We start from the raw sequence: 24064 nt of genomic DNA, 5'->3' as shown, positions 1-24064 counted from the left end.
AGAATCTTAATTGACGCCAGTACCAACTTAGTGAATCCGTGAAATTATCGCACTGTTATAGGCCATATAACACTTCTAGGCGGTGGGGGTTGCATTTTTGGTGACGAGGGTGGTTTCAAAAAGTCTGACTCGACACTTTTTAATTTTTTAGTTTTTTAATTAAATGTTATAGGGCCCAATTTATAGAGATGTGGTGGTTTTGGTCAGTTTAAAATTTGAATAAAATTATTTGGGTGAAATTCATAAAAGACGTAAGACCTTTTTTAGCCAATAGGCCTATTTAGTATTTGCCCAAAACCCTTTCATGCTATTGTCACACGTAAAATCGGCAATCTTATTCGTCGTGTGCATAAGCTATTAAAAATATTAGAATCGACTAAATAAAGGGACTTATCCGTTGATTTTCCACGAACTCATTTGCTTTATTTTTTTTTTTTTTTTTTTTTTACATTTTCTTACACGTGTTTAGACTTTATTAAATCAAAGTCTGGCTAGGCCTGGTAAAGGAAAAAATAAGCTCTGAGTACTACGTCACCAATTCCTGCCTACACACTTGTTGAGGCTGAATAGGCTAGACAGCAACTTTTGATGACGAATAGTGGCGTGTTTATTTTTACTATACTTGTGTCTGGATGTCAACATTTTCAGAGAAGATCAGGTGTGGATTAGCTATGCCTGGTTAAATATTTTATCAACCTTTTCGCTTTGTTTTGAAGAAATAAGTGTTAAGTATGTGAATACAGCGGTCAATGTATAGTCTTGTATCATTTTATGTTATTCAAAATGGTGAACTCCATTTTGTGTTTTTTCCAGTATCGCTAAAATTAGAACAGTAGTCAGTGTGTGTGTTGTAGGTCAGTTGCGAACTAGATCTATAATCTAGGTCACACTGTAGAGTAACATGATTTTACTCCATTATTTTATAAAACTTGGTATTAGAAGAAGAAATGTATACTAGATCTACTTATTGATTGAATAGTATCCATAGGCCTAATTTTAATATTTAAGTTATTGAAAGTGACAAAACAGCTACAAAATAAATAAGGCCGTACTGCGTACTCTGCTTGAAAATCCATCAAAATCAAAGTGCATTCGCACTTAGGCCTAGGCCTAGCTTAGGCAGGGGCTTAGTAACGGGATTTTTTTCATCCCAGCTTACACTACTACAGGGCAGCATAGGCGATGTGGGAATATTATTGCTTGCTAATAGAATTAGGCTAGACCTAGATATCTAGATCTATATTATTCTATAGGCCTATTAAATATTATTAGTTATTAGGGCCTAATAAAATTTTATACCCTAATAACCTGATTTAGATGGTAATTTATGTAAATTTAATAGGCCTATAGATCTAAAACGGTAAAACCTAGGCCTAAACTTTTTTAATTAAAGTTTTAGGCCTAGATCTAGAATTTAATCTATTAGGCCTAATATTAATAATAAGTAAGTTAGTAGTTCTTAATCTAGATCTAGTAATATATAGTACTATTAGGCTATAGGCCTATAGATAGATATTATCAAGGTAATCTATCGTTTTAGGTACGTAAAATCGCCCGCGACTAGTAATGTGAAAAACAGGTGACTCCTTACATTTTAATAATTATTTCACATTTTGAGGACGATTTATGTTTTGAAAAATACAAAAATGTTTCCTTGTTTCATTTATGTACCTGTTTTTAAACAATTGAATTACAACTTTTTAGTAATAAATGAAGACTAGCGATGTTTCCAACAGATGCAACCATGCCCATTTACTATAGCAGCCATCTTGTTAAAGTTTTATTTTTATAGACTTATAGCGCGAGATTCAGGCGGAAGTCTCTCTATTTTACAAATGGCTGCAGTTTATATAGCAAATCTTGCTCTCAGACACTGCTGTTTAAAGTTAATTTCTGGCCTATATTGATATATTTAGCCATTGATTTATGTTTATTATTCATTTATCTATAATATTTGACACAAACATATCACAATATACTTCGTACATTAATTTAATAGCCGCGGGCGATTTTACGTACCCAAAACGATAGATTACCATTATCAAATAGACCTATAGGCCCCTATGCCTAATTTAAATCTAGATTTATCCACTATCCATTCATTCTTGGGAGGAATTCTTCTAATACATTCTAATCTATAATTCTATATCTGGTTAGTAGTTAGCTAGTAGATCTAGAATAATCTAGATGTACTTGATCTAGTTCTTTTTAATAGTTAGGCTAATCATAAATTTTGCCCTGGCCTAGGCATAATCTAGATATTAGGGCTTAGGCCTATCTATAGTAAAGCAATATTATACTATCTCTAGGCCTATTTATATTATAAATAGGGCATGTTAGATTTTAGGGATAATTTTAGATATAGATGTCTGATAATCAGAACATAGACTCCTTCTATAAAATAAGTGTATTGGGTTGTTAGTAGTATTGTAATCTCGACTAACTTTATGGTTAGAAATTAGGGTTAGGCATATGGTAGGACTAAGGTTAGGTACAGGTTAGCATGGCATTGACGTTAGCCAGCAATGTGTGTATTTAGTTAACTACCAGTAACCTAACACCCCTTTTTTTTAAAAAGATTCTATTATCGGAGACTGGTATAAAAATTCCTCCCGGTTTAAGATTACTGATTAAACCTAGATCTATAAATTATAGGGAGTTCAAATCAAACCCCCAGGCAGATGAGGCTGGATAACTGGGAACAGCAAATCATATAGGAGAGTAGTCTCCAAAATCAAACAACTTCTGCCTTGCATTTTGTCCTTGCATAGACAAAATCTATGTATTGGAAGATAATCCAAAAAAAAAAACAGGCTGAAAATATTTGGAGTCAACAGCCTATATCATATATGGCCTAATCCCATCCAACATTACAATTAACATATTTTCTCTTAATTTTTGTTGATTCCAAAAGTACTTAGGCCTACTCTAAGTTCTTATGAAATTCATTTAGTAATGAGTTATGTAATCAAAATGTCTAGAATCTAGCCTGTAGTCTGATCTGTTTTAAATTATAAAGGCTTTTAAACCTATAAATATAGGCCCTATAGGCCTATAGCCTGATAACTAAGTTACTGATTATCTAAATTCTTCTCATTGTCTTGTTTATTAGTTTAATTATTTTAAAATAGTTATTAGTTCAACTTTTTAATAATGCTCCAGGTGATATGATAACAACTGCTGTTTAATACTAACACCTAATTATTTCACACTAGATCACTTTCAGTTCATTATAATTAAAATTTGTCTTACTTTTTTCAGCAGATAAAAGTTCAAGAGTGACCAGAATAATAGGTTAATAGAGCCAAAGAACTATTTACCAAAACATTTAATTGAAATCCATTTAGAGCCATTTTGGGCATACCTCAGGTGTGCCATCAGAAGATGTCCTCAGGTTACTCGAGTGGTTCCTTCAACAGACACAAAGTAAACTGCGCAGACACAATCACAGAAGAGCCGAATATTGATGAGGGTTCACTGTTAAATGGGAGCTATCAGGCAGATGGTGCTGATGGATTAGGTTCATTTGATCTCCCTTCTGATTTAGATGATGCTGATATAGGCAAGACCAAATCAGGCTATGGATATAAAAAAAGTGAAATAGGATCTTTGTTGAGGGCTGAGGTTTGTCATTTTTTTTATCTTCACACCAACTAGTTAGTGTTTTTATGGTTCCAATGTGTATAAATCAAAATTTGTTTTGAAAAATATGCATTGTTGAATTTAAACTATTTTATTTCTGAAACGTAGGATGAAAAATTACCACCTGAATTGGATGAAGATTTGGATGGTGTGGATACATCCCTTTTAAATGTGCCTAGCAAGTGTGCCCAGCAAGCTGAAGAATTTGTCAAAAAGGTGGGTTCTTTTTTTTTTTAAACTTTTTTTTGGTCAAAAGTAATTCTTTTTAAAATTCTGTGTTATAGTTGTCGGTATGGGGTAATTTCTAAAGGTGATTTGCTAAATTTATTCGCTTGCCTTTTGTTACTAAAAAAAATCTTTTTTGCTAAATGAGATGAACAAAGGGTTACATGCATATTAAATTGGTTGTTGTGGTATTTGGTTGATACAGAGATTTTGCTAAATGTGATGGTTAAAAAAAATGTGTTTCAGGTCTGGGCTGCTGGGTGGAATGTTGCACACCATCACACTCTACCAGACTGGCTCAAGGATAATGACTTTTTGCTCAGAGGTCATCGTGTTCCAACAAATTCTTTCATGGCATGTTTCAAGTCTATTTTTAGAATTCACACAGAAACTGGGAACATCTGGACACATTTGTTAGGTAAATCAAAGGATGTTTTTTTGCAGGCTATACCTGTGATTACTTAAATAACTTTTTTATGTTGTTGCTCGTATTACATCTTTTACTTTGAAATTAAAGCAGCTAAATTTTAGTTACATTGGTTTAGAAATTGTTGTAAGTTGAGAAAATCTTTTCTGTTTTAGGCATGATAGCCTTTCTGGGCATCGCTGCCTACTTCTTAACTCGACCCTCCATTGAGATCCAGTGGCAGGAGAAGGCAGTGTTCTCAGCCTTTTTTATGGGGGCCATCTTGTGTCTGGGTTTCTCATGGGTGTTCCACACTGTTTACTGCCACAGTGAGCGTGTCGGCAGATTTTTCAACAAGTAAGTTGTTGTTTGTTTTGTTTTTCACAAAAGATACAATTATTATTACAATTATTTGCAAAATTGACAGTAAAGTAATATATTGCTTAATTGTGTTGGAGGGAATCCCTTTCAACATTAAAATTAAGAACGAAGAAGAAGTTAAAATGAAGAGTACCGGCTTGGGCTGTTAGTCTGTTAAACACAGTTCCACATATGTTACATTTTTCAGAACCTTTAATAGTCTATTAAAAGATTGTAATTATTAAAATGAAGCATTGAAAACACTTATCATATGTCGTTTATGTAGTTACTTGTATATAATTATACTGTCTTTTTATTATGTAGACGTCATGGAGTTAGCTATGATATGAGACTAAGGCCGATACTGGAATTCTTTAAATTATAATTAAATGTTTGAAATTATTTTTATTTCATGCAAACAGTTTCTACAACAGCCAATGCCAACATTTAAAAACGAAACAAACCTTTTAGTCTATTAAATAAACCCAACTTGTCTTGCAGGCTGGACTACTGTGGCATAGCTCTGTTGACAATTGGCTCATTTGTGCCCTGGCTGTACTACAGCTTCTACTGTAGGCTGGAGCCCAAGGTGACTTACTTAGCCCTGATCTTTTTCCTGGGGACCATATGCATTGTTGTTTCTATGTGGGACAAGTTTGCCCAGCCACAGTACAGACCTCTGAGAGCTGGTAAGAAGTTTTGTCATTCTGGGTTTAAAGGCTAGTGTTCATGTAGATGGCAGTTTATATTCAGGGGTTTGATTTTTATTTAGTACATAAATGACTAGGGACGGCTTGACCTAGGGATAGAGTGCTAGACTGTTACCGCAAAAGCTGTTGAGTTCGAATCCAGATTCAATTCAGTAGAATGTCCCGGAGTCCACCCAGCTCTGATGGGTACCTAACTCAGGTTAGAGAAAGTAAAGACAGCTGGGTATAGTGCTGACCACATTATCCCTTCATAAGCCGATGTCAAAGAAACAGGTGAACTCTATTTCTCTTGCTCTTATGATTGAATCCAATGTCATTTTGTCCACCCAAGATTGATTGATAGGGTATAGTGTAAATTGTTACACCCTTTGTGTACATGAAATAACTTCTTCATTTGCCATGTGGATCATCAGTACATGCTTGAATTGATTAGTATGGGCTGTTGGTTGTCTTATTTAGATTATAGGTGTGCTTGTACTTTGTGAATGGATGTAGCAGGTGAAATAAAGTTAAGTTATAACTGAAACATATTTGGTTAGTCAGTTATTGATTATCTGAATATTTTCCTCATTGCAGGCGTGTTTATTGCGTTGGGGCTCAGTGGTGTCATTCCTGCTATGCACTACGTCATCACTGATGGCTTCTGGCATGCAATCAATTTTGCTGCCCTGGGTTGGCTTGTCCTGATGGCCTTACTGTACATTGTTGGGGCTGTCATTTATGCTGCCAGGATACCCGAGAGGATTTTCCCAGGAAAATTTGATATCTGGGTAAGTCTGTCTGAAATATGTTTTTTCTTTTGGTTCTGATAAAAATGTAGGCAGGATAATATTTCATTGTGTCAAGATTTTTGTCTGCTAGTTTACTATGTAGGCCCATGATTAGGGTAGGTTAGTGATACTCATCCAAGAATTTTTTCAAAAAAATGTTTGGCTGATGATATAATTAATAATAAGATTTTTTTTAAAGTTCTTAATTAGACCTGTGTGTTGTGAATCTTTTTCTTCAAGTAAGCTTCGAGATATTTCTGAATTAGCATTTTCGTAATAAGTAGTATTCATAAGTAGTAGTAATACTTAGTAAAACACTAGGTATATCTCTTGAAAGTATTTTGAAATGCATGAATTTGATAACTTCACACCATAATCATGATAAAGGCTTAATTGTTTTTCTATTTGATTTGTACCCACAGTTCCAGAGCCACCAGATTTTCCATGTTTTTGTTTTGGCCGCTGCCTTTGTTCACTACCATGGTATATCAGAGATTGCCAACTACAGACTTACACTTGGGGATTGTATAATGAGGGAGGTGGAGTAGAGTGGAGCTGCATTTGTTTCTTAGATTGTTGGACTGATCTCTATTGTGACACAGATTATTGTATGGCCTTTAAATCAGGTTTAAACATATTTAGATAATTTGCTAGTTTTAGAAAATTTTGCTTATTTTAGAGCTCTTAAAAATAATTAATTAAATTAGTGCTTTTGTCTTGAAAAAACTTTTTAATTTATAAAGTTAGTTGCAATTAGTATTATCTTTACGAAGTGGTTTACAGTTTTCAAAGAATTCTGTAAGAAAGGAACCATTTCAGTAGTTAAATTATTGATCTTTTATTTTTTCTTCTAGAATTGAAGGCTTTAATTTTTTTGCTTATTTTAATTTTTTTAATGTTGAATAGGTAATCAAGTCTGAAAGAGAGAAAAAAGCATAATTTATTAATAAGACTGGAAGTGATTAAAAAAGTAAAGGGTCTCTTCACTATATGCTTTGATGAACTTGCCATCATTTTATTTTGCTTTTACTAACACTAGGCTGATAACTACCATTTAGAAAAATTACATATGTGATTGTCTGAGCTGTTTGTTCAGTTATGTAGTTTAAGTACATTTTAGGTGCTACATATGACTAACCTCATAATCATGAAACTAAATAGTTACATAAGTTAACAAATATTAACACAATATAATATTTTATCTTAGCTTATTTAGTGAGAAAATTTTGTTTAGGTAAATTTTAAAAGCCACATGTTGTGTCCAGACTGGTTATAATCATGGATGTAATTATCTAGATGTATTATGAAATGTTATATTCCCCCATGCAATGATGAATGTTGTCCACTGATATTCTACCATGGTTATACAAGACAAGTGTATTTCTACCCTAGTGTTTCACACTGTTTTCTGTGTACACACTTTTGTATTGTACTCATTAGAACAGTATTATGGTGTGTAGTTGTGTTAGCCCACGTGTGCTCCTTTTTTTCACATCTCTACCACACATAGAGAACTAACAACTGAATTATGTGTAAGCTCTTTCATCTAGAAAGTACCATTAAAATCATAGGTGGTGGTGTCATCAGTTGCTCTTTAAAAAAAAAATTGTGATCTCAATTCCCAGATTTTTAAATTTTATCTTACCTTCATTGTAGAGAAGCTATTATTTTAGTCTTCCATACCTTCTTTATAACTTTTAAAAAAAAAATGTGTTTAAATATTTAAACTTAAAATGTGTGGGCAGAAGCATAAGATTTAAATAAAATTTTGTTAAAAAAATTTTTTTAAATAAAAACAAACCTTGATATATCACCCCACCTCTTTTTGCTTCGGTGTTGGAACGTTTGAAAATAACTTTAAAAAGACTGCCTAGTTAGTAAGGCATTATTGCTTTCATTTCATCATCTCATTCCATTTTTAAGTATATTTTATCAATTAACTTTTAAATATTGTGAACAAAATAAAATAAACCAATGCACAGTTTGAATTACTCAATGAACATTAAGTCGGCATCTCTGGGTTTTTTTTCTGTTGTTTTTATTTTAAATTTTACCTTGGGCATGGATGTATCTGCTTGGATAATACATGTCTATCAAAATTTTCTTTTAAGGTTAGAGAACTAGATTGTCTGCAGTGTGAGCATAAACATGGTTAATCAGCATGCAATAAACCAGAGATGTATCTTGCTGTATTTCTTTTTAAATAATAGTTTTCCCTTTCAAGAAAATTTTCAACAAATTTTGATAATAGCAAAAACATTTCTTTCTTTTAAACTTGTTTTGGTTTTAATTATTATATTTTTTTATATTTCCTTATAATTTAAAACTTTTGCCTTCAGAACTTTTTTTTTTATTATTGAGTGAAACACAAAATGGCTTGGCATGGAATGTTTTGTTTATTTTAGGTCTTGAGTTACATTTCTGACAGCAGATATTGGTAGTCTGAGTATGTATTTTTAGACAAGTTTAAAGAAATAATAAAAATCTGTGTAGAGTGGTTAATAATGCAAATTTATTCGTGACCAGCCTTGATCTTTCTATGATAAAATTTTTATCAAAAAATGCACTGTAAAGACATATTTATTACGTAGTGTGTAACACACAAAAGAATGTTGTAGCTGGCTTTATGGATTAAAGCTTTGTGTTGCTGTTGTGAGAATCAAAATGATGAGACTCTGATATTTTATATTTTGTTGTGAATGTGGAGTGATGTATGGCATTAAGTATAAGCTTTGTTATGTGAGAATGATGTATGGTATTAAGGGCAAGCTTTATGTGTAAATGCTGGGTTGTGTCACATACATGTGACTTATAAATTATAGTTACTAAAAAAAAAGAATTTCTTTTGTCTAGTTGGGCTGTGTGTTTTAAATACTTACTATCTTGCACATGTGTGATTTACAACCACCACCACAGTAATAAAAAAAAAATCAATACTGTTGTATTAACTTCCTGATTGTTTGTGTGTAAAGTATGTGTGAAGATTAGTATGTGTGGTATGTTGTCTGTTCAAATAGAAGGTTCCTCTGTTCTGTTGGGTGTCAGCTCACTGTCCCCAGAGGGAACATTAGACTTAGAGAAAAGCTCTGTTGTGTCAGAATGATTTATCACTTCAAACAAAAAGATATTTTATATCAAACATTTAAATAATTTATCAAATTTCAAAATCTCTGCCTTTTGATACTTATTTTACTTCTTGAAAACACCAAGCTATCTTGAAATACCAGCACTTAAGTTAGATAAGACACTGTATGCTATACCCAGTTCTTACATCATTTTTCTTTCTTTACTTAGCTACTGGTCACTATAGATATCAAATTTAGTGTTGGTTATAGTTATTGTGATGAAAGTTAGATTATTGTTTAGTATATATAAATGTGTTTTTAAAGTTTCTTTAATAATTTTTTTTTTTGCACTGAAGTAAAATGGTGTTGTACAGTTGTGTAATCTCTACTGCACTTAACTTCTTAATCTAATCTGCTACTGAATCTGGAATGTATCCATTGACATAAACATAATGTGTAAGAAAGAGTACTTTTATATACAGTTGAAAAAGTTTGATTGCCTTTTGGTCATTCTGAAGTAAATAATTTTTAAAATTGTTAATTTAATTCTACCAGAGCAATAAGATCCCATGTCAGATGGTTCTTCTTTATTAAACAGATAACTATAACTTCAATGTGTTAAAATATTTTTTTTTTGTACTTTGTGATTAGAACTACCAAATGTTAAAATAATTATTTTGCTCAGTGGCGTAGCGAGGTCGGGTGTCACCCGGTGCGGCACTTAATGGTGTCACCCCCCCCAGAGGCGTTGCGACCCTTCCCGGGGACAAACTTTCAAGTTTTCGATTTGCACCCCCCCCCCCTCAAGTTTTCGATTTGCACCCCCCCCCCCCTCAAGTTTTTCTCTATATATTTTGCTATTTTTTGCCTTGGTGTCACCCCCCTAAATGGTGTCACCCGGTGCGGTCCGCACCCCCGCCCCCGCCCCCCCCCCCCCTCGCTACACGCCCCTGATTTTGCTTATGCCCTTGTAATAGAATGCCAAACTCTCCAGACTTTCGCACCAGAAATATGTATTTTGTAGAAGAGAAGTGTGACCACAGCACTACACTCCCTACGGAGAAGTATGGTCTATGCTCAAGAGAGTCTGACTGACCCCTGTCCAATGAAAAGTCTGCCTTGTGGCCCCTAGGGAGAAGTGTGACCCCGGCCCTACGGTCATTAGGGTGAAGGGTGACACGGTCCTAGACTAACTAGGGAGAGTTGTGGTCTATACCCCTTAGTGAGAAGTGTGACCCCGGTCCTAGTCTAACAAAGGAGAAGTGTGACCACTACCCTACGCCCATTAGGGAGAAGTGTGATCTATGCTCCGTAGTGACCCTTGCCCTACGCTCACTAGAGAGAAGTCATACCACGACTCTCTGATGCCAAGGGAGAAGAAAGAAATAACATAAATGTTATCTTCCGCTTTTATTTATTGGATTGAAGTATAGTATGGATGCATGGCTAACTAAAGAACCCCCCTATGTTCTATCTATTTCCAAGCTTGTAGACAATGCTGTGACGTCGATTAATAAACCATTTCCTGTTGGTTAACAAACAGCTTCCGCTGACCTAATTAAATATAAGTGACACAAAAATTGCTTGTCTGCACGGAAAATTTCATGAATATCGATTATCAATATTTCAGAATGCAATGTACGAAAGGATAATAGCTTTTACGGAGGGGGGGGGGGACAAAATTATCACACGCATTAAATTGTTATGTTTAGTTTCCCAGATCCCAGTATAAAATGTATTTTGGTAAATGTAGGCCTAGAGCTGTGGTTAGGCTCGATGTTAAAAAAATTGCCAACTGAACCAACATATAGATCTATATTTATTTGTAATGAAATGCTAAATAAGCGAGAATAATAATTCCAGAAGCAAACGTTAACCTGAAAGGGAGGGGGGGGGGGAGATCGTAAGTAATTCCTTTTCAGATCTGAACGTCAAAGAGGCAGACAGTGTTTCTTCCCGACTTTTTTTCTCCTGGGGGTGGGGGGGGGGGGGGGGCGGACACTGGTAAAAGTATATATTTTTTAATATAAATTCCATTTCGTTCGGGGGGGGGGGGGTGCGGTAGACTGTCTTTATTACTCTGACCTCGGCATGTGAGTGTCAGCACTAAGACCAGCCACCCTTACTTTCCTAATCTCGAGTCAGGTACCAATCGAATCTGAGTGTAATCCGTGACGTCGTAGGACCTCGAAACTTCTGTTTTAGCCATGGTGTGCTCTAGCGTTCTACCACGCTGTCCCTTACTCGCCAAAATTAGGGACCCCAAAATTTGCGGTCGTTTAGCTACAAAAAGGATTAACATAGGCCCTTAGAGTATGGAGTCTGTTTATCGATGAACCTTGTCAGTCATCGATCTAGTAGATCGATTAAGCTATAAATAAAAGGATCAGCGCGTGTGACTCGATGGCAGTTGAGCAGGTCTGTGACGGCAATAAATGACGTTTTATTTTTGAACATTCTGTTCGTTTTTAAGGTCTAAATCAAAACCAGATGCCACTAATATTTGCTGCAAGGCCGAAACGAAACCAGCCACCCGTGACCAACAGTTTACCTCCGTAACCAGGCTATTCGCTGGTGCTTAATCCTGTTATCTCCCCTGTTGTAATTGGCTTTGGTAATCATAAATTCATTTTTAATTACTGATTTTATCTAATTCGATTAAAATTTAGATATTCTTGCGTTGTTTTTGGAGTCGAAGGTAGGCCTATCTTGAAAGTTAAAACGTAATAGCTGCATTAAAAATGGGTCAAAACTGAGCTACAGGGTTTGCCACAAACAGAAGAGGAGACAGTATGACGTAGTGAGCTAAATAAAAATTGGGCCTAGAGTCTATATGTTGGCCTACAGTAGGCCTATTGTAACCTTAATTTATAAATGTGTAACGTGGGTGTAAAACAAAGATTAACCAACATGCGTCTTAGCAGACTCCATAATGTCAATAAGAAGCAACAGCTTATATTAACGTCAGAACTAAAAATACTTAGACTATTTTAGGAATTAATATCTAATCCGATCGTGAACAGCTGATATCCACGAGGTCAATGGCACAGTTTAGTGAAGTAAACATTTTCTTACAGATTAAAACATGTTGTCTAAACTTGGAGCAGGGAGGTTAGAAAAAAAAATTGGTGGTGGTTGAACTTCAGGTAATATGGACCTATTTTTAGCAGAATATCTTAGCCCATTTACCCACTTATCTAGCATACACATGCACACACACATTATCAGTAGGTATAGACATTTGGTCTTCGTCGGAGAGATGTGAGACGTACATTACACGGGGAGGGCTCTCTCGTCCCGGACGCCCGAGAAAACATGTTGGTCGGTGGGTCATATTACACCGGGGTAGCGGGCAGAGTTTCTTCCAGGCATCTCTACCGTCCCCCCCCCCCCCCCCCGAACGAGATGGATTTTATATAGTAAACATCCCTCCCCCCCCCCCCCGAAAAATGTTGACCGCCCCCCCCCCCCCCCCCCCCCGGGAGAAAAAAAATCTGGAAGAAACACTGGTAGCGGGACAACTTGTGCAGAAATTCAGTGAGGGATGCTCTGGGAAACAAGTTTGGCGTTTCCTGATTAAACCTTGGAAAAAAATCTATGCTGGACGCTCATAGAAGCAACTCACCAATTTTTTTTTTTAATGGGAGATCTGGCAGATTAGTAAGAAGTCTTCAATAAACGACCATAGAAAATTTCATCGTCACAAAATAAAGAACCCTCCCCTCACCAAAAATGAAATCACAGTTTACTATGCCTCCTTTCAATAATCGCAATTTTTAAGACAATAATTAAACAGTGATTTCTTTAAAAATATTAGCAACACTAGATCCAATTGGATTAGTTTTTATTACAATTTTCCATAAAATCTCAAAACAAAAGCTACAACTTGTATAGAAAATGGGAAAGGTTTGTTGTCGAACTTTCTGACTCGCCACCTCCTCCTGTTTTTTGGAGATTTGGGAGTCCAGTGAAATATGTGTGACAGCAATGGGGACAATTTAATTTAAAGGACTAGAGAGCTAATTCCCATGCTCAAAAATGCAGAAATGATAGTTTTTGTCGGTGGATCAGTAGGGTGGGCTTAGTAAGTCTCTGAATCATCACCACAAACACCACGCAATGGGCAATGAGGGGAGGGGTGCAAACTACTGCTGTGCAGGTTGTATTTAAGGAGGATTTCTTTGATGAGGTGCTAATTGACACATATACAGATGCTACTGTCTCTTTGTCGAAACTTAAAAAGGCATAACTCTTTTTTCTGATGCGGAGCCGCCATCTCCAATTCCACATGTCCAGAGGTGGTGGATATCATGACATATTCATTTTGTTAATCCTGGTTTTATGACCTCGGCATATGAACAGGCGTGTGGTAAGTTCTGTGCCCCCATATCTTAACTTCCCCTAACATTAGTCAGGGACCCATCAGAGCTAGTTGAACTACTTGAAGCTCTATTGACTCAAACCAGGGATTCAACCCTGAGGCAATGGAAGGGTATGCAGCTTGTAAAAGTAGTTCATAATTATTTAAATTAACTTTCTTTTAATAAGCTAAATTAATTTAAATAATTAAGTTTTAAAAAAAATAAAATTGTAGGCGCCTATTAGAAAATAATTTTAACATTCAACAATTCACAAATAAGAAACAAGATACCATTTACTTTAAAAAGTTTTTTTTTAATTAAAATATCCTTAGCTGCATAGAAATGGGCACACCTAAATCATTCAAATCAACCTCATTCCATCTGTCACCTATCTGCTCACAGACTACTTCCCATGCTAGCTCCAAGAGGTCGCCAACAGCAACACGTATGGCCAGAATTCTTTTGGTACGAACCCACTCATCTCTGTAGTTTGTTACACCACCAAATACGTATATGCAGCCTTTTTGCTGAAATTCAAGACAAAACATTAAAACTATGTTTAAAAAAGCTTACGAAAAATAAAACTAGCAATATCATACATTTTATTTGAAATGGCTGTGAGCAAATGAAATAAACTTAACATATAATTTGATTTGTTTCTCTTCTTTTAAATTAAAAAGAAATTTCTCGACAGACTTTTTACTTAGTTAAGTTATTCTTTTTTTTTAAATTTTATTTTAAGTACTTGCTTCAAGCTAATTGCTTTCCTACATCACACAAACAGCAAAGATAGCATCAAGTACTGACTTACCACAGCAAAGTCTGCAGAATGGAAGTATAAGGGCACAGCCAATGTAGATGAGTATTTAGTCCAAGTGGCATCAATCAAGGAAAACTTCCAAATCTCATTGAACAACGTAGTTTCATTGTTGTTAGATATACCACTCACTCCACCAATCATATAAACGTCTGTGAAAATAATAAAACATTTTGTTTCCATTGAAAACCAGTGAGTAAAGGGAATCATAATTGAATATAATCTGTTGGCATGATTCAATATTTTATAACATAGATACACAGCTGAAAAACTACGATAGACTTCTGTAATTGAAATCATTTTTGAAAGCTTGTGAATTTTTTTGTTTTGAGAGATATTAAAGTTTTTAATTATGAAAAACTTCATAATAAATTTTAGTTTATAATATTCAATTCATACTTCAAGTACATTGTAGTTTTTTGAGAAAAATGTAAATAAAAAGAAGATTAAATTGTTTCAGTTACTAAATTCCCAGAAAAATGTGCAAACAGATAACTGCACAAATAAAACTAATTATGTAAATACACTTTAATTTTGTCATGTTTTCTGGAAAGTGTTTTATTATTCTACAATGTACATGTGGTCATTTTTTGTTAATGTCTATAAATACTCAATTTAAGAAAACAGAAATATTCTTGCACACCTTCTTGTGCGCAGTTTTTATAAAGAGTTTGAAAAACCAAAACTTAACTAAATAAATAAATAAATAAAAACATACCATTTTTGTACTGGCAGCAGCTGTGGCATTTCCGTGGCTTTGGATGGCCTGTAATAAAATCAACATTCTGAAATTACAGAATTACGTACATCACAAAATTGTTAACTAGAGAGTTACGACAGACCTTAAATATGACAGCTAGATTAGAGATTTATGCCTGAGGACATAAGAATATAGTGTGGCTAAGCGTTACTTTCCACAACAACAGTTACTGTGATATAAGATATTAGAGTAATATTGAAAAGTGTGCTTTTTCAACAAACACTAAGTCAAAATATGACTTGTAATCATGAAAATAGAATATAAATTTTCGTAAATCCTGAAGGTTGAAGCAAACAAAACTAGCGATACCTAAAATACAAGATTACAAACTTTCATTCATAAAAGGAACACAGCTTTAGAGAAAATATTATTAAACAATGGGAACTAATGTTACATTTTTAAACAAGTCATTTCTAGAACAAAGAATTCACATATTTTTCTAATTGGAAACTGAGTGAAAAAAAAACTATAACGCCAGTAGTAAACATCTTACCATGCTGTGGATCTGGAGTAGACTTGAGTGTGCCCCACTCACATGATTTTATATTGAAAGTATGAATCTGTGGAAACAGTGAACAGTCTATTCAAGAGATGATCTGAAAATATACATATCTTGTCTATCACACTTGCTAGCAGTAACAATATCTCTCAACCAAAGGTAATAACAAAACTAAAGCAGAGCCTTAAAGGTAAAAGAACAGATCTAACAGTGTAAGCTTACATTGACTAGAGAAAATGCATCACGGTCCGTCCCGCCTCCAAATATATACAGGTTTTCACCATCAAAGGCAGTTTCATGTCGATATCTGACAAACAGATGAAAGTAAAGTTTTTAAGTTAGAGATTCCATGTTAAGTTAACCTCAATCTAACCAGACTTTCCAACCAATATAATTTAAACCCATCTTAAGGTTTTACATTTATCTGGTCATATGGTACTCAAATAGAGTAGAACCCAAGAATTTGACCAAAATTATGTTAGACTAAAGTAAAAAGAAGAGTTTATTCAAGATTATTATTACTGCCAATGAAACTGCTGGACTCAACAATTTAAAAATATTTCTAGTTAAGAGTTACCTCCCTACAGGCTGCCTAGGATCTGCATCTGAGCTTAATTTTGTCCATTTCCCCACAGAATTCCTCAAATCAAGGTGGTATATTTCAGAGTTGTAGATATACCCTGATGTTCCACCTACTATATACACATCTGGGAAACTCATTGTCATTGTCTGAAAACACATAACATTATGCAACAGTAAGCAACTTTATTTTCAGAATTCATGGTATCGAAAGATAAGGAATTGGATTCAAAAGACTCACCATACACAAACTCACACTGTTCCATATAATAAATGGGCAGTAAGGTTAAAATATACATATAATGGTTGTGTGGTCGCAAACAAAGTACTAGAGTGCAAAGTAACACTTACATGACCATATCGTTCTTCTGGCATGTCCCCTACAACTGGTATCAAATGCCAGCGGTTACATGTATTGACTGTCGCAACTTCATTTCCACGGACAGCATGAGCATCACAGTCACAATTCTGATTGTGTTCAATATGTGTTGGTGCTAAAAGGTCATATCTATACAAGGCGCTGGTTGGTGTCTCTCCAAATGGGATAGATGTACCACCGAATAAAAACAACCACCGGCCAACTTTTGCTACTAAAAAATGTATAGGTAAATTTGTTTTTAGATTGTGTAAAACAAACTCAATGTTGTGATATTAAACAGATGCTGGCAGTATAATAACTAAACATATTTCAAACATAATTTTAAATTTTTATGATTATACTGAACAACACTGAAACCAGCTAGGTATTAATTTAACAGATAAGCAGCTTACACAGTTAAAACAAATGTAAGTAAATATTACAGACAACACATTAAGAGGTTTAGCTTACTTGTATGAGATGCAATGGTAGGAGGAACACTGTAAAAGTCATCTAAAAGATGCCATTTTTTGGTACTCAGATTAAATCTCCACAGCTAAGGTAAACAAAGATTGAATGACATGTATTAGTAAGAAAATCAAACCAGTTCACTTCTTTTAATAAATACAAAAACTAAACACAGACATAAACAATTATAAAATTATATAAATTATTCGGTCTACAACTAACCTGTAGACCATCCAGTCCAAAAAGAAAAGCTAAAAAGGCTTATAATTTTAAGACATTACTATAAGCATAGAAAATTATTTAACTTAAAAAGCATTGTAAATACCTCTTTAAATAAAGGATGACCCCTTGAATTGACTGGTGCTGAATATCCGCCTAATACTGGATTAAATCCACCAAGGGCATACAGACTGTCTTCAGTTAAAATAATTCTGTGACCACTTCTCCCGGTTGGACAACATGTGCATTTGGGTTCTTAAATATTTTTAAAAAATTTTATGTTATTAATTTAAATCGTATTATTAATGTATACATTTTCATTGAAGTTTTTTGTCTCTCAAAACTTAAGACTGTAGCTTTAGACTTAGTACTTCACATTACTATTTAGGACAAAAAAACACATTAATTAATATTTATATTTAGGTCTTATAAAACCATGAAAGCTCACCGTAGTCAATGTCATCCTTCCTTGGATCATCTTTGTGTGCGACAGGATGAATAGTCCTTATCATTTTCATCTACTGATATCCTCAAAGCCACACTTGTTCGTTTAATCAGTAAAAATTAAATTTTCATTGTTTTTAAAATTTTCTAAGAATTACACATAAAAAAACTTTTGATTCAATTGATATAAAGAGATGTCTCTGAGAAAACTTGATTTTTTAAAAAAGTTATATTAGTAAGTAGAAAAAAAGTATCTTTACAAAGCATGATCATACATGATGGTGAAAATAGTTTGGTTATTTCTCATAACAGCATACATTTCTAGGCACTGTAAGAATAAAATAATAAAATCATCAAGTTTAAATCTATAAAAAGTATAAGAATTATTATGTCTGAGTTTTAGACTTGGCTTAAAATTTACGTAAGTGGGGTTTGGACTCATGTGACTTGGTGCACCCCAAGCTCTTTCATGAGTACTGTGCTGCCTACATTTGTTTTAAAGAGCATCATGCATATGGCTCTGGTGGGCTACTGAAATCGATGATTAAACCAGGGTGTCTTCCAGCACCTCTCCAAAAAATTAACGCCCCCTCCCACTAACCCAAAAAGGTTATAAAAATATAATGTAATTAATAATTTGCATGATTGAAAAGGTCTGTATTTCAGTACCTCCCAACCCTAGAGGCGGATAAAGAGTTGTTTTTTAGACAAGCATTTAATTAGGGAGTGTCTATTGGTTGGTAGTTAACTACAAATAGCCCTCAGAAAGCTATTTGTAGTTCGCGTTTTTATTGCCGACCAATCAAATTTATTTTTAAATTTAATGTCCTGTGCGTCCATACTTAATTACTTTTTTTATTATCTTGCTTATGACACTTGACTTTTGAACATAATTGGAACTGTTGGGTGGTCAAAGTGGTTATGCGTTGGCTGGTTTGTTTTTGTGGTGTGAGTTCCATTCCTTTTGGCTCAGAGTTTTATTTTGCTTTTTAAAAATTTTACTTTAGTCTTTAGATTAGGACTGATTAGGTCATTAATTTTATTTAGGCCCTTATGATTAATGATTTAATAATGCAATGAATCATCATACTCACAAATCATTTTTTTTAAAATTTAGCCTACTGACACTACTGTCATTGTCAATTACGACAAAAGCTATTATTAATAGGAATAATAGGCCTAATAAGTTTACTTTTGGATTTTAGCTTGCTGCTTAGGCAGATTAGGGCTTAGCCTTTTTACTTTCTCATATATACGAAGTATAGAGAAAGTCTTGTAATCGTGCAAAAAAAAAATCACTGATACGGAAAAACATAATTTTGCAATCTTGTCCGTATGTCTGTGTGTCTGTCTGTGTGTAAACACGATAACTTGAGTACCGTTACAGCTAGGTTGATGAAATTTCATATACAAGTATTTTATGAAAATCGTAGATCCTGATCAACTTTTGAGCGATTTCCGATAACCGGAAGTGATACTTTTTCTACTTTGAATTTTTCAAAAGCCTATAACTTGAGTACTATTTCAGATAAATGAAATTTCACATGTAAGTAAAAGATCTAATTCTCTACCTTCTGTCAAATTTTGAGTAATTTCCGTTGACCGGAAGTACAAAAAATGCATGTAAATTTATAAAGTACTAATAATATTGCGCACTATTATGCACATTTTGTTTTGGCGTACGCTTGGTGCGCAATTCTTTTTTCTATGAGATTCTATTCTATTTTTAAAAGTTTAAGTAATTAAAAATCATGTCTATATTCCAAGTTATATAAGAATATTCGAGAAAGTTTAGGAGAGATCACTTCCGGTTTATTTAGATTTATGTAAAAGTATCAAAATCAATCAAGGCTTTAGTCTAGTGACTAGAAATCTAGTGCTAGTGACAAAGTGACCTAATCTAGCTAGATTTCTAGATCTAGATTCCTAGATCTAGATTCTAGAATCTTGCTAGAGTACTGCTACTACTAGAGTAACTAGTGGCCTACTAGATCTAGACTAAGGCGGCTAAGGCCTGTAGAACTAGATTCTATACAACGAGCAGACCCGCGGCGTATCATACGCCGCTATATTTAGTTGTTTTATTTTCTACTTATTAATAATTCATAATTTGTGAATTCAACAGTACCACTGCTGTCACTGAAAATATTTGCTTTAAAACACTATCAGTAAGTCGTTAAGGATGATAACCCCCACCCCCCCCCCCCCCCGTGAAAGCAGCCTCCTCTTAGCTACCTCCCATAAGTTTAAAATCGTTTCAAACTAAATTATCTGCCCCTAATAGCCAGCACTAAACCCGGCTCTACGAATGTAAACATTTTGCGTGAACCACAGCTCACCTGACTTCCTAGAGAGGGAGAGAGAGAGGGGACTGCGAGGGGCGCTTGGCCGCTTACAGCTTGTTTTCTAACGTCTCCAAGAAGAGAATTATAGATCTAAATATATATTAAATATGGGTTAATTGCTTATACCAGTCTCCGGGATTTGACTACATCCGGCATCGGCCAATGAAATACGCGCTTTCTAAGTGTTTTGGTAAGGCGTGACGTCATCAGCGCGGTGTGTCAAAACAGCGGTTTTGAAGCCTAAATTTAATTTATAGTTCAAATCGCAACGCGTTTTTTCAAAATGAGGGAAAAATGACCCTTTTAAAAAATGGAGATAGTCGTTTTTTTCAATGATGACGCCACAAAATCTCAAAATATTGACGTCCGAAAAAGCAATCATTGTTAAATATTTGCCTTTTCGTGCACTAATATTTTGTCAAGTCTACCAAAACGCTTATAAAGTGCGTGTTTCATCGGCCGATGCCGAAAGTATGTAAATAATACAAAGAAAACAGACAATAAATTTATTTTGATCATATTTTATTGCGTATTGAAGTAAAGCATGCAAACAAAGTTGTCAACAGCACACCGCGGAGGGTTGCGCGGCACGTGTTCCAAATTAGGTCAAAGCACGGATCTAGGCTAGCCCGCGCAGCTAAATGCCAAAATATAATTTCTTAGCGTAAAGCCACAAAGCAACGTTAACTTTATAGACAAGGGTGTTAAATGCTGCATTGTTTTAAATTTGCATTATCTAGAACGTGGGGATATTGGTATGTAATTAATTTTAAACTGTAACCGATCGATGGCAAAGTGGTCAAGGCGGGAAAATGAGGTCACGTGATGTCTCAAAAGTTTAGATGGACACCCGACATCTAAATCTAGTATTTCGATGAAAAGCGGCTTAGCGGCTGAATTTATTGATTAAACGCTTTGATGGAGATATAGATAATTAATAAAAAGGAAAAAAAATTATCCTACTTACAAAATACGACATCATATCCATGCAGAAAAAATTATTCCAACGCCATTTATGAATATTAATTAGATCACCACATGACCCTCGAAGGCTCAGACGTGTAGGTCTAGGGCTCTAGGTGTAACACACATTCGGCCCGGGATGTTAATAGTAATAATATATTTTATTGGTTTGGGGCCTATGCCTAATTAGTTGGCCCTGACATAAGGATAATCTTTTTAAAATATTATTTGTAAATGAAAGTGGGTAAGGGTTAAGAAAATGTGAACACATTTTGTTTTATGTATGGCTATACGTTTAACAAGAAACATGTTTGAAAAGGAGGGCATTTATTTTTAAAATTTGACGAGTGCTGTGTGTTTTTTATTCTCACCTACTTAAAGTGACGTAAGCAAATTTGCATATGGCCTTGACCTTGTACTGCTTTGTAAAGATTCTCAAGCACCAAAAAAGGCCTGATTTATGTTATTAATACGAAAAACGAAAATACATGGACATATTTATAACCACGATTATCTACGCGGTCAAACGATTTTTGTTACATTTTATTGGGATTGGAATTTAATAATCAATATACACGCAGTGGTCATGGAAAGTTTAAAAGATGTCACTTTTTTGACGAAGTTTACCTCCTCCTCCCCACAGTTTACAATAAAAATTGCGACCCCCCACCCCCCGTCTCTGAAATGTGACGATGTTTATGGACGATTCCTATGTCCCACGTAGAAGGGGGGGGGGGAATTAGTAAAATATATGTATGTTCTATAAAGTATTATAGATCGTTGTCTATTATGTTCGGGTCGGGGAGGGGTGGTAGGCTGTTTAAAAAATAATACTGTTTACAAATATCTCAGACCTGGCCACGCTTGGTGGGGGGGGGGGGGGGGGAAGGGGGTGTATCCAAACCCCCCCCCCCCCCCACAAAGTACAGAATAAAAATTAAATGTTGACCATTGTAAATAATCTATTTTAAGCATTCTTTATCTTCCATAAAAAAAATTGTCTGAAATAAATCCTAATTCAGATATGCATGTTTGCCAGAATACACATATCCACTCCTCTTACGGTAACTTACCCCAGCCACAACACAATTGGGTATTTTAAGGAATGTTTATAATTATAATTTGGGGTACTTGTATAATTAATTTAAAAATTAATCAAACTATTCAACTATAAAATAGACATCTGAATAAAACAATCAAATTAATTATGTTAATCACTGGATTAACATAATTAATTAATCTGGTCATGATAATATTTAAGTTCAAGAAGTCTTTTCAAGACAAAAAAAACTTTAAAAAAAACACACCTTATAAACGAACCCACAAGTGCATTAACGAAGTAATTAGCATAATTAACATATTGTAATTAAGCTAATTAATTAATTAGCACTAATGATAATGAAGGGAGATAGTTTTTTTTTGTTATGGCACCTCTCCAAATCCTATTATTTTCATAATCACTATGCAAAAAGTATTTATGTTACAAAAACTACACATCTCTGTTCTCTCGGTGCCTAGCGCGACCTATTTAGGCCAAAGTGAGTTTGTTTATGTTGACGTTTTATTTTTAGACTTCACGGTACAACGCAGATCATTGGCCGGAAGAACATATTGTCAGACACTGGTATAAGTAATTATCGTAAATATGAATAGGGTTTAGTAAATAAATATTAACCTACTGCTTTAAACTAGTAGATATCTAGGTAGATACTAGATAGATCTAGATCTATACTTTGGACTTAGATCTAGTAATCTAGATCTAGATCTACATTTCGAGTCTAGCTACGACATAATAAAAACAAGTCAGTCCCACCAACCGGATATGCCAGGCTTCATGATGCCAAGATACCAAGATCAAAGAGTAAAGACTGTAGACTGATCCTTTTAATAGTTTTATTGTTTGTCAAGTTTAAAAGGTTCACATCAAGCAAAGCATTTTAAAAACCTAAACAAAAACAAATTGCATAGTGATGAAATTTATTATAGGCCTACCCTAACTGTTTAAACTCTCTTTAAATTCTCTTTAAATAAAAATGGCATGTATGTCAACAGTATAATGAGTATATTTTGCACATCGTCTGCTAATCTAGGTGCTGCAACTTGCCAGATGTTACACAACTGTAGTTTAAAATAAATATTATTTAAAATAATATATATTTTTGAAGAAAAAAAAATCATGTTCAAAAAACATCAGGTCTCATTAAAATTGCATGTAATGAATCAATGACATCTTAATAGTCTATTATATATTTTGCAAACATGACATTTAACGGTAACTGGGGGGACTATATATTCCACACATCTTGCTCAAATAAAACGTTATTTTATTAGTTGTAGATCTAGATCTGCTGTAAATTATTATGGAAAAAACTTAGCGACGCTCTATAATGACGTTTGGTCTAGCTTCAAAATTGCGTCGTTGGAGGTGGGGTAAAATAATGGGCAAAATTGCCTGACGTTCTTTAACATGTGTACGTTATAGTAGCCTATATTAATTAAAACAGCAAAAAAAAAATCTTAAAAAAAAAACCAAATTATGGTATAAATCTCACTTTTAAATTTATATGTTCATACATCGCTGGAAAAAAAAATTCAAGACGATGTAAAAAAAAAAAAACGTATGTATTTATTAAGCATCTTATACCCCCTGCTTGCATTTCCGCGTATAAAAAAAAACACATAAACGCAGGGGCGGATTAGGTCTGAGCGGGGCCCCCGGCTGATATTTTTTTGGGGCCCCATATATATATATATATATATATATATATATATATATATATATATATATATATATATATATATATATATATATATATATATATATATATGTGTGTGTGTGTGTGTGTGTGAATTGAAACGAAAAACAATAAGTAAACACATGCTAATGAAAATACACTAGTATTCCAAGATAGGACAAAAAAAGTCAAACGATGGGGAATTTGCAAAAGAATTTATACGCTTTAGCCTTTGTATTAGGTGGCTCAATCCATGCTAATTATAATATTCTAACAATAATGTCCTCTTGCACGCCCGCAGAATTTGCATTAACATTATTTTGTCAGCGTGAGTTGAA

At 34.3% G+C, this 24064-nt stretch overlaps 2 protein-coding genes across 10 annotated transcripts; one reads left to right on the top strand and one right to left on the bottom strand.

The window, feature by feature from the left end:
- The first annotated feature begins 3270 nt into the window (after window positions 1–3270).
- On the top strand, window positions 3271–7284 carry LOC131937310 (adiponectin receptor protein). Of its 2 annotated transcripts, XR_009386202.1 has the most exons (8): window positions 3271–3624; window positions 3751–3858; window positions 4114–4285; window positions 4450–4630; window positions 5135–5322; window positions 5920–6113; window positions 6536–6739; window positions 7020–7284. XR_009386202.1 is itself a non-coding variant. In XM_059294591.1 (7 exons), exons 1-7 carry the CDS (start codon window positions 3385–3387, stop codon window positions 6659–6661), a joined length of 1209 nt encoding a protein of 402 aa, XP_059150574.1. In that variant the 5' UTR covers window positions 3271–3384; the 3' UTR covers window positions 6662–7284. The 2 variants fall into 2 exon arrangements, 1 of the variants encoding a protein (XP_059150574.1); XM_059294591.1 differs by having other exon boundaries at window positions 6536–7284.
- A 6547-nt stretch (window positions 7285–13831) lies between these two features.
- LOC131937313 (kelch domain-containing protein 10) lies at window positions 13832–22829 on the bottom strand. 8 transcript variants are annotated; one of them, XM_059294604.1, is made up of 12 exons: window positions 22671–22829; window positions 17959–18011; window positions 17688–17830; window positions 17346–17494; window positions 17024–17108; window positions 16546–16784; window positions 16193–16344; window positions 15838–15922; window positions 15610–15676; window positions 15075–15122; window positions 14351–14508; window positions 13832–14066 (listed from the first exon to the last, which is right to left on the bottom strand). In XM_059294604.1, the coding sequence occupies exons 3-12, from the start codon at window positions 17755–17757 to the stop codon at window positions 13857–13859; spliced, it is 1263 nt and encodes a 420-aa protein (XP_059150587.1). In that variant the 5' UTR covers window positions 17758–17830; window positions 17959–18011; window positions 22671–22829; the 3' UTR covers window positions 13832–13856. The 8 variants fall into 8 exon arrangements, with proteins under 8 accessions (XP_059150587.1, XP_059150592.1, XP_059150591.1 ...); XM_059294609.1 differs by having other exon boundaries at window positions 17688–17780; XM_059294608.1 differs by having other exon boundaries at window positions 22667–22812.
- Between the last annotated feature and the right edge of the window lie 1235 nt (window positions 22830–24064).

Source organism: Physella acuta, unplaced genomic scaffold, assembly GCF_028476545.2.
Source record: "Physella acuta isolate Inbredline_101_S28 unplaced genomic scaffold, ASM2847654v3 ptg000207l, whole genome shotgun sequence".
Classification (NCBI taxonomy): Eukaryota; Metazoa; Mollusca; class Gastropoda; family Physidae; genus Physella; species Physella acuta.
This window is presented reverse-complemented; position numbering and strand designations above follow the sequence as displayed.

Bases quoted from the DNA above. Each gene is read 5' to 3' on its own strand.
- LOC131937313 (XM_059294604.1), bottom strand. From the start codon at position 17,757: ATGAAAATGATAAGGACTATTCATCCTGTCGCACACAAAGATGATCCA. The intron at 17,495-17,687 runs GTGAGCTTTCAT...AAAATATTTAAG, and splicing joins GAAGGATGACATTGACTACG to AACCCAAATGCACATGTTGT. The intron at 16,785-17,023 runs GTAAGCTAAACC...TACATTTTTTAG, and splicing joins TACCATTGCATCTCATACAA to TAGCAAAAGTTGGCCGGTGG.
- LOC131937310 (XM_059294591.1), top strand. From the start codon at position 3,385: ATGTCCTCAGGTTACTCGAGTGGTTCCTTCAACAGACACAAAGTAAAC. The intron at 4,631-5,134 runs GTAAGTTGTTGT...CTTGTCTTGCAG, and splicing joins GTCGGCAGATTTTTCAACAA to GCTGGACTACTGTGGCATAG. The intron at 6,114-6,535 runs GTAAGTCTGTCT...TTGTACCCACAG, and splicing joins CAGGAAAATTTGATATCTGG to TTCCAGAGCCACCAGATTTT.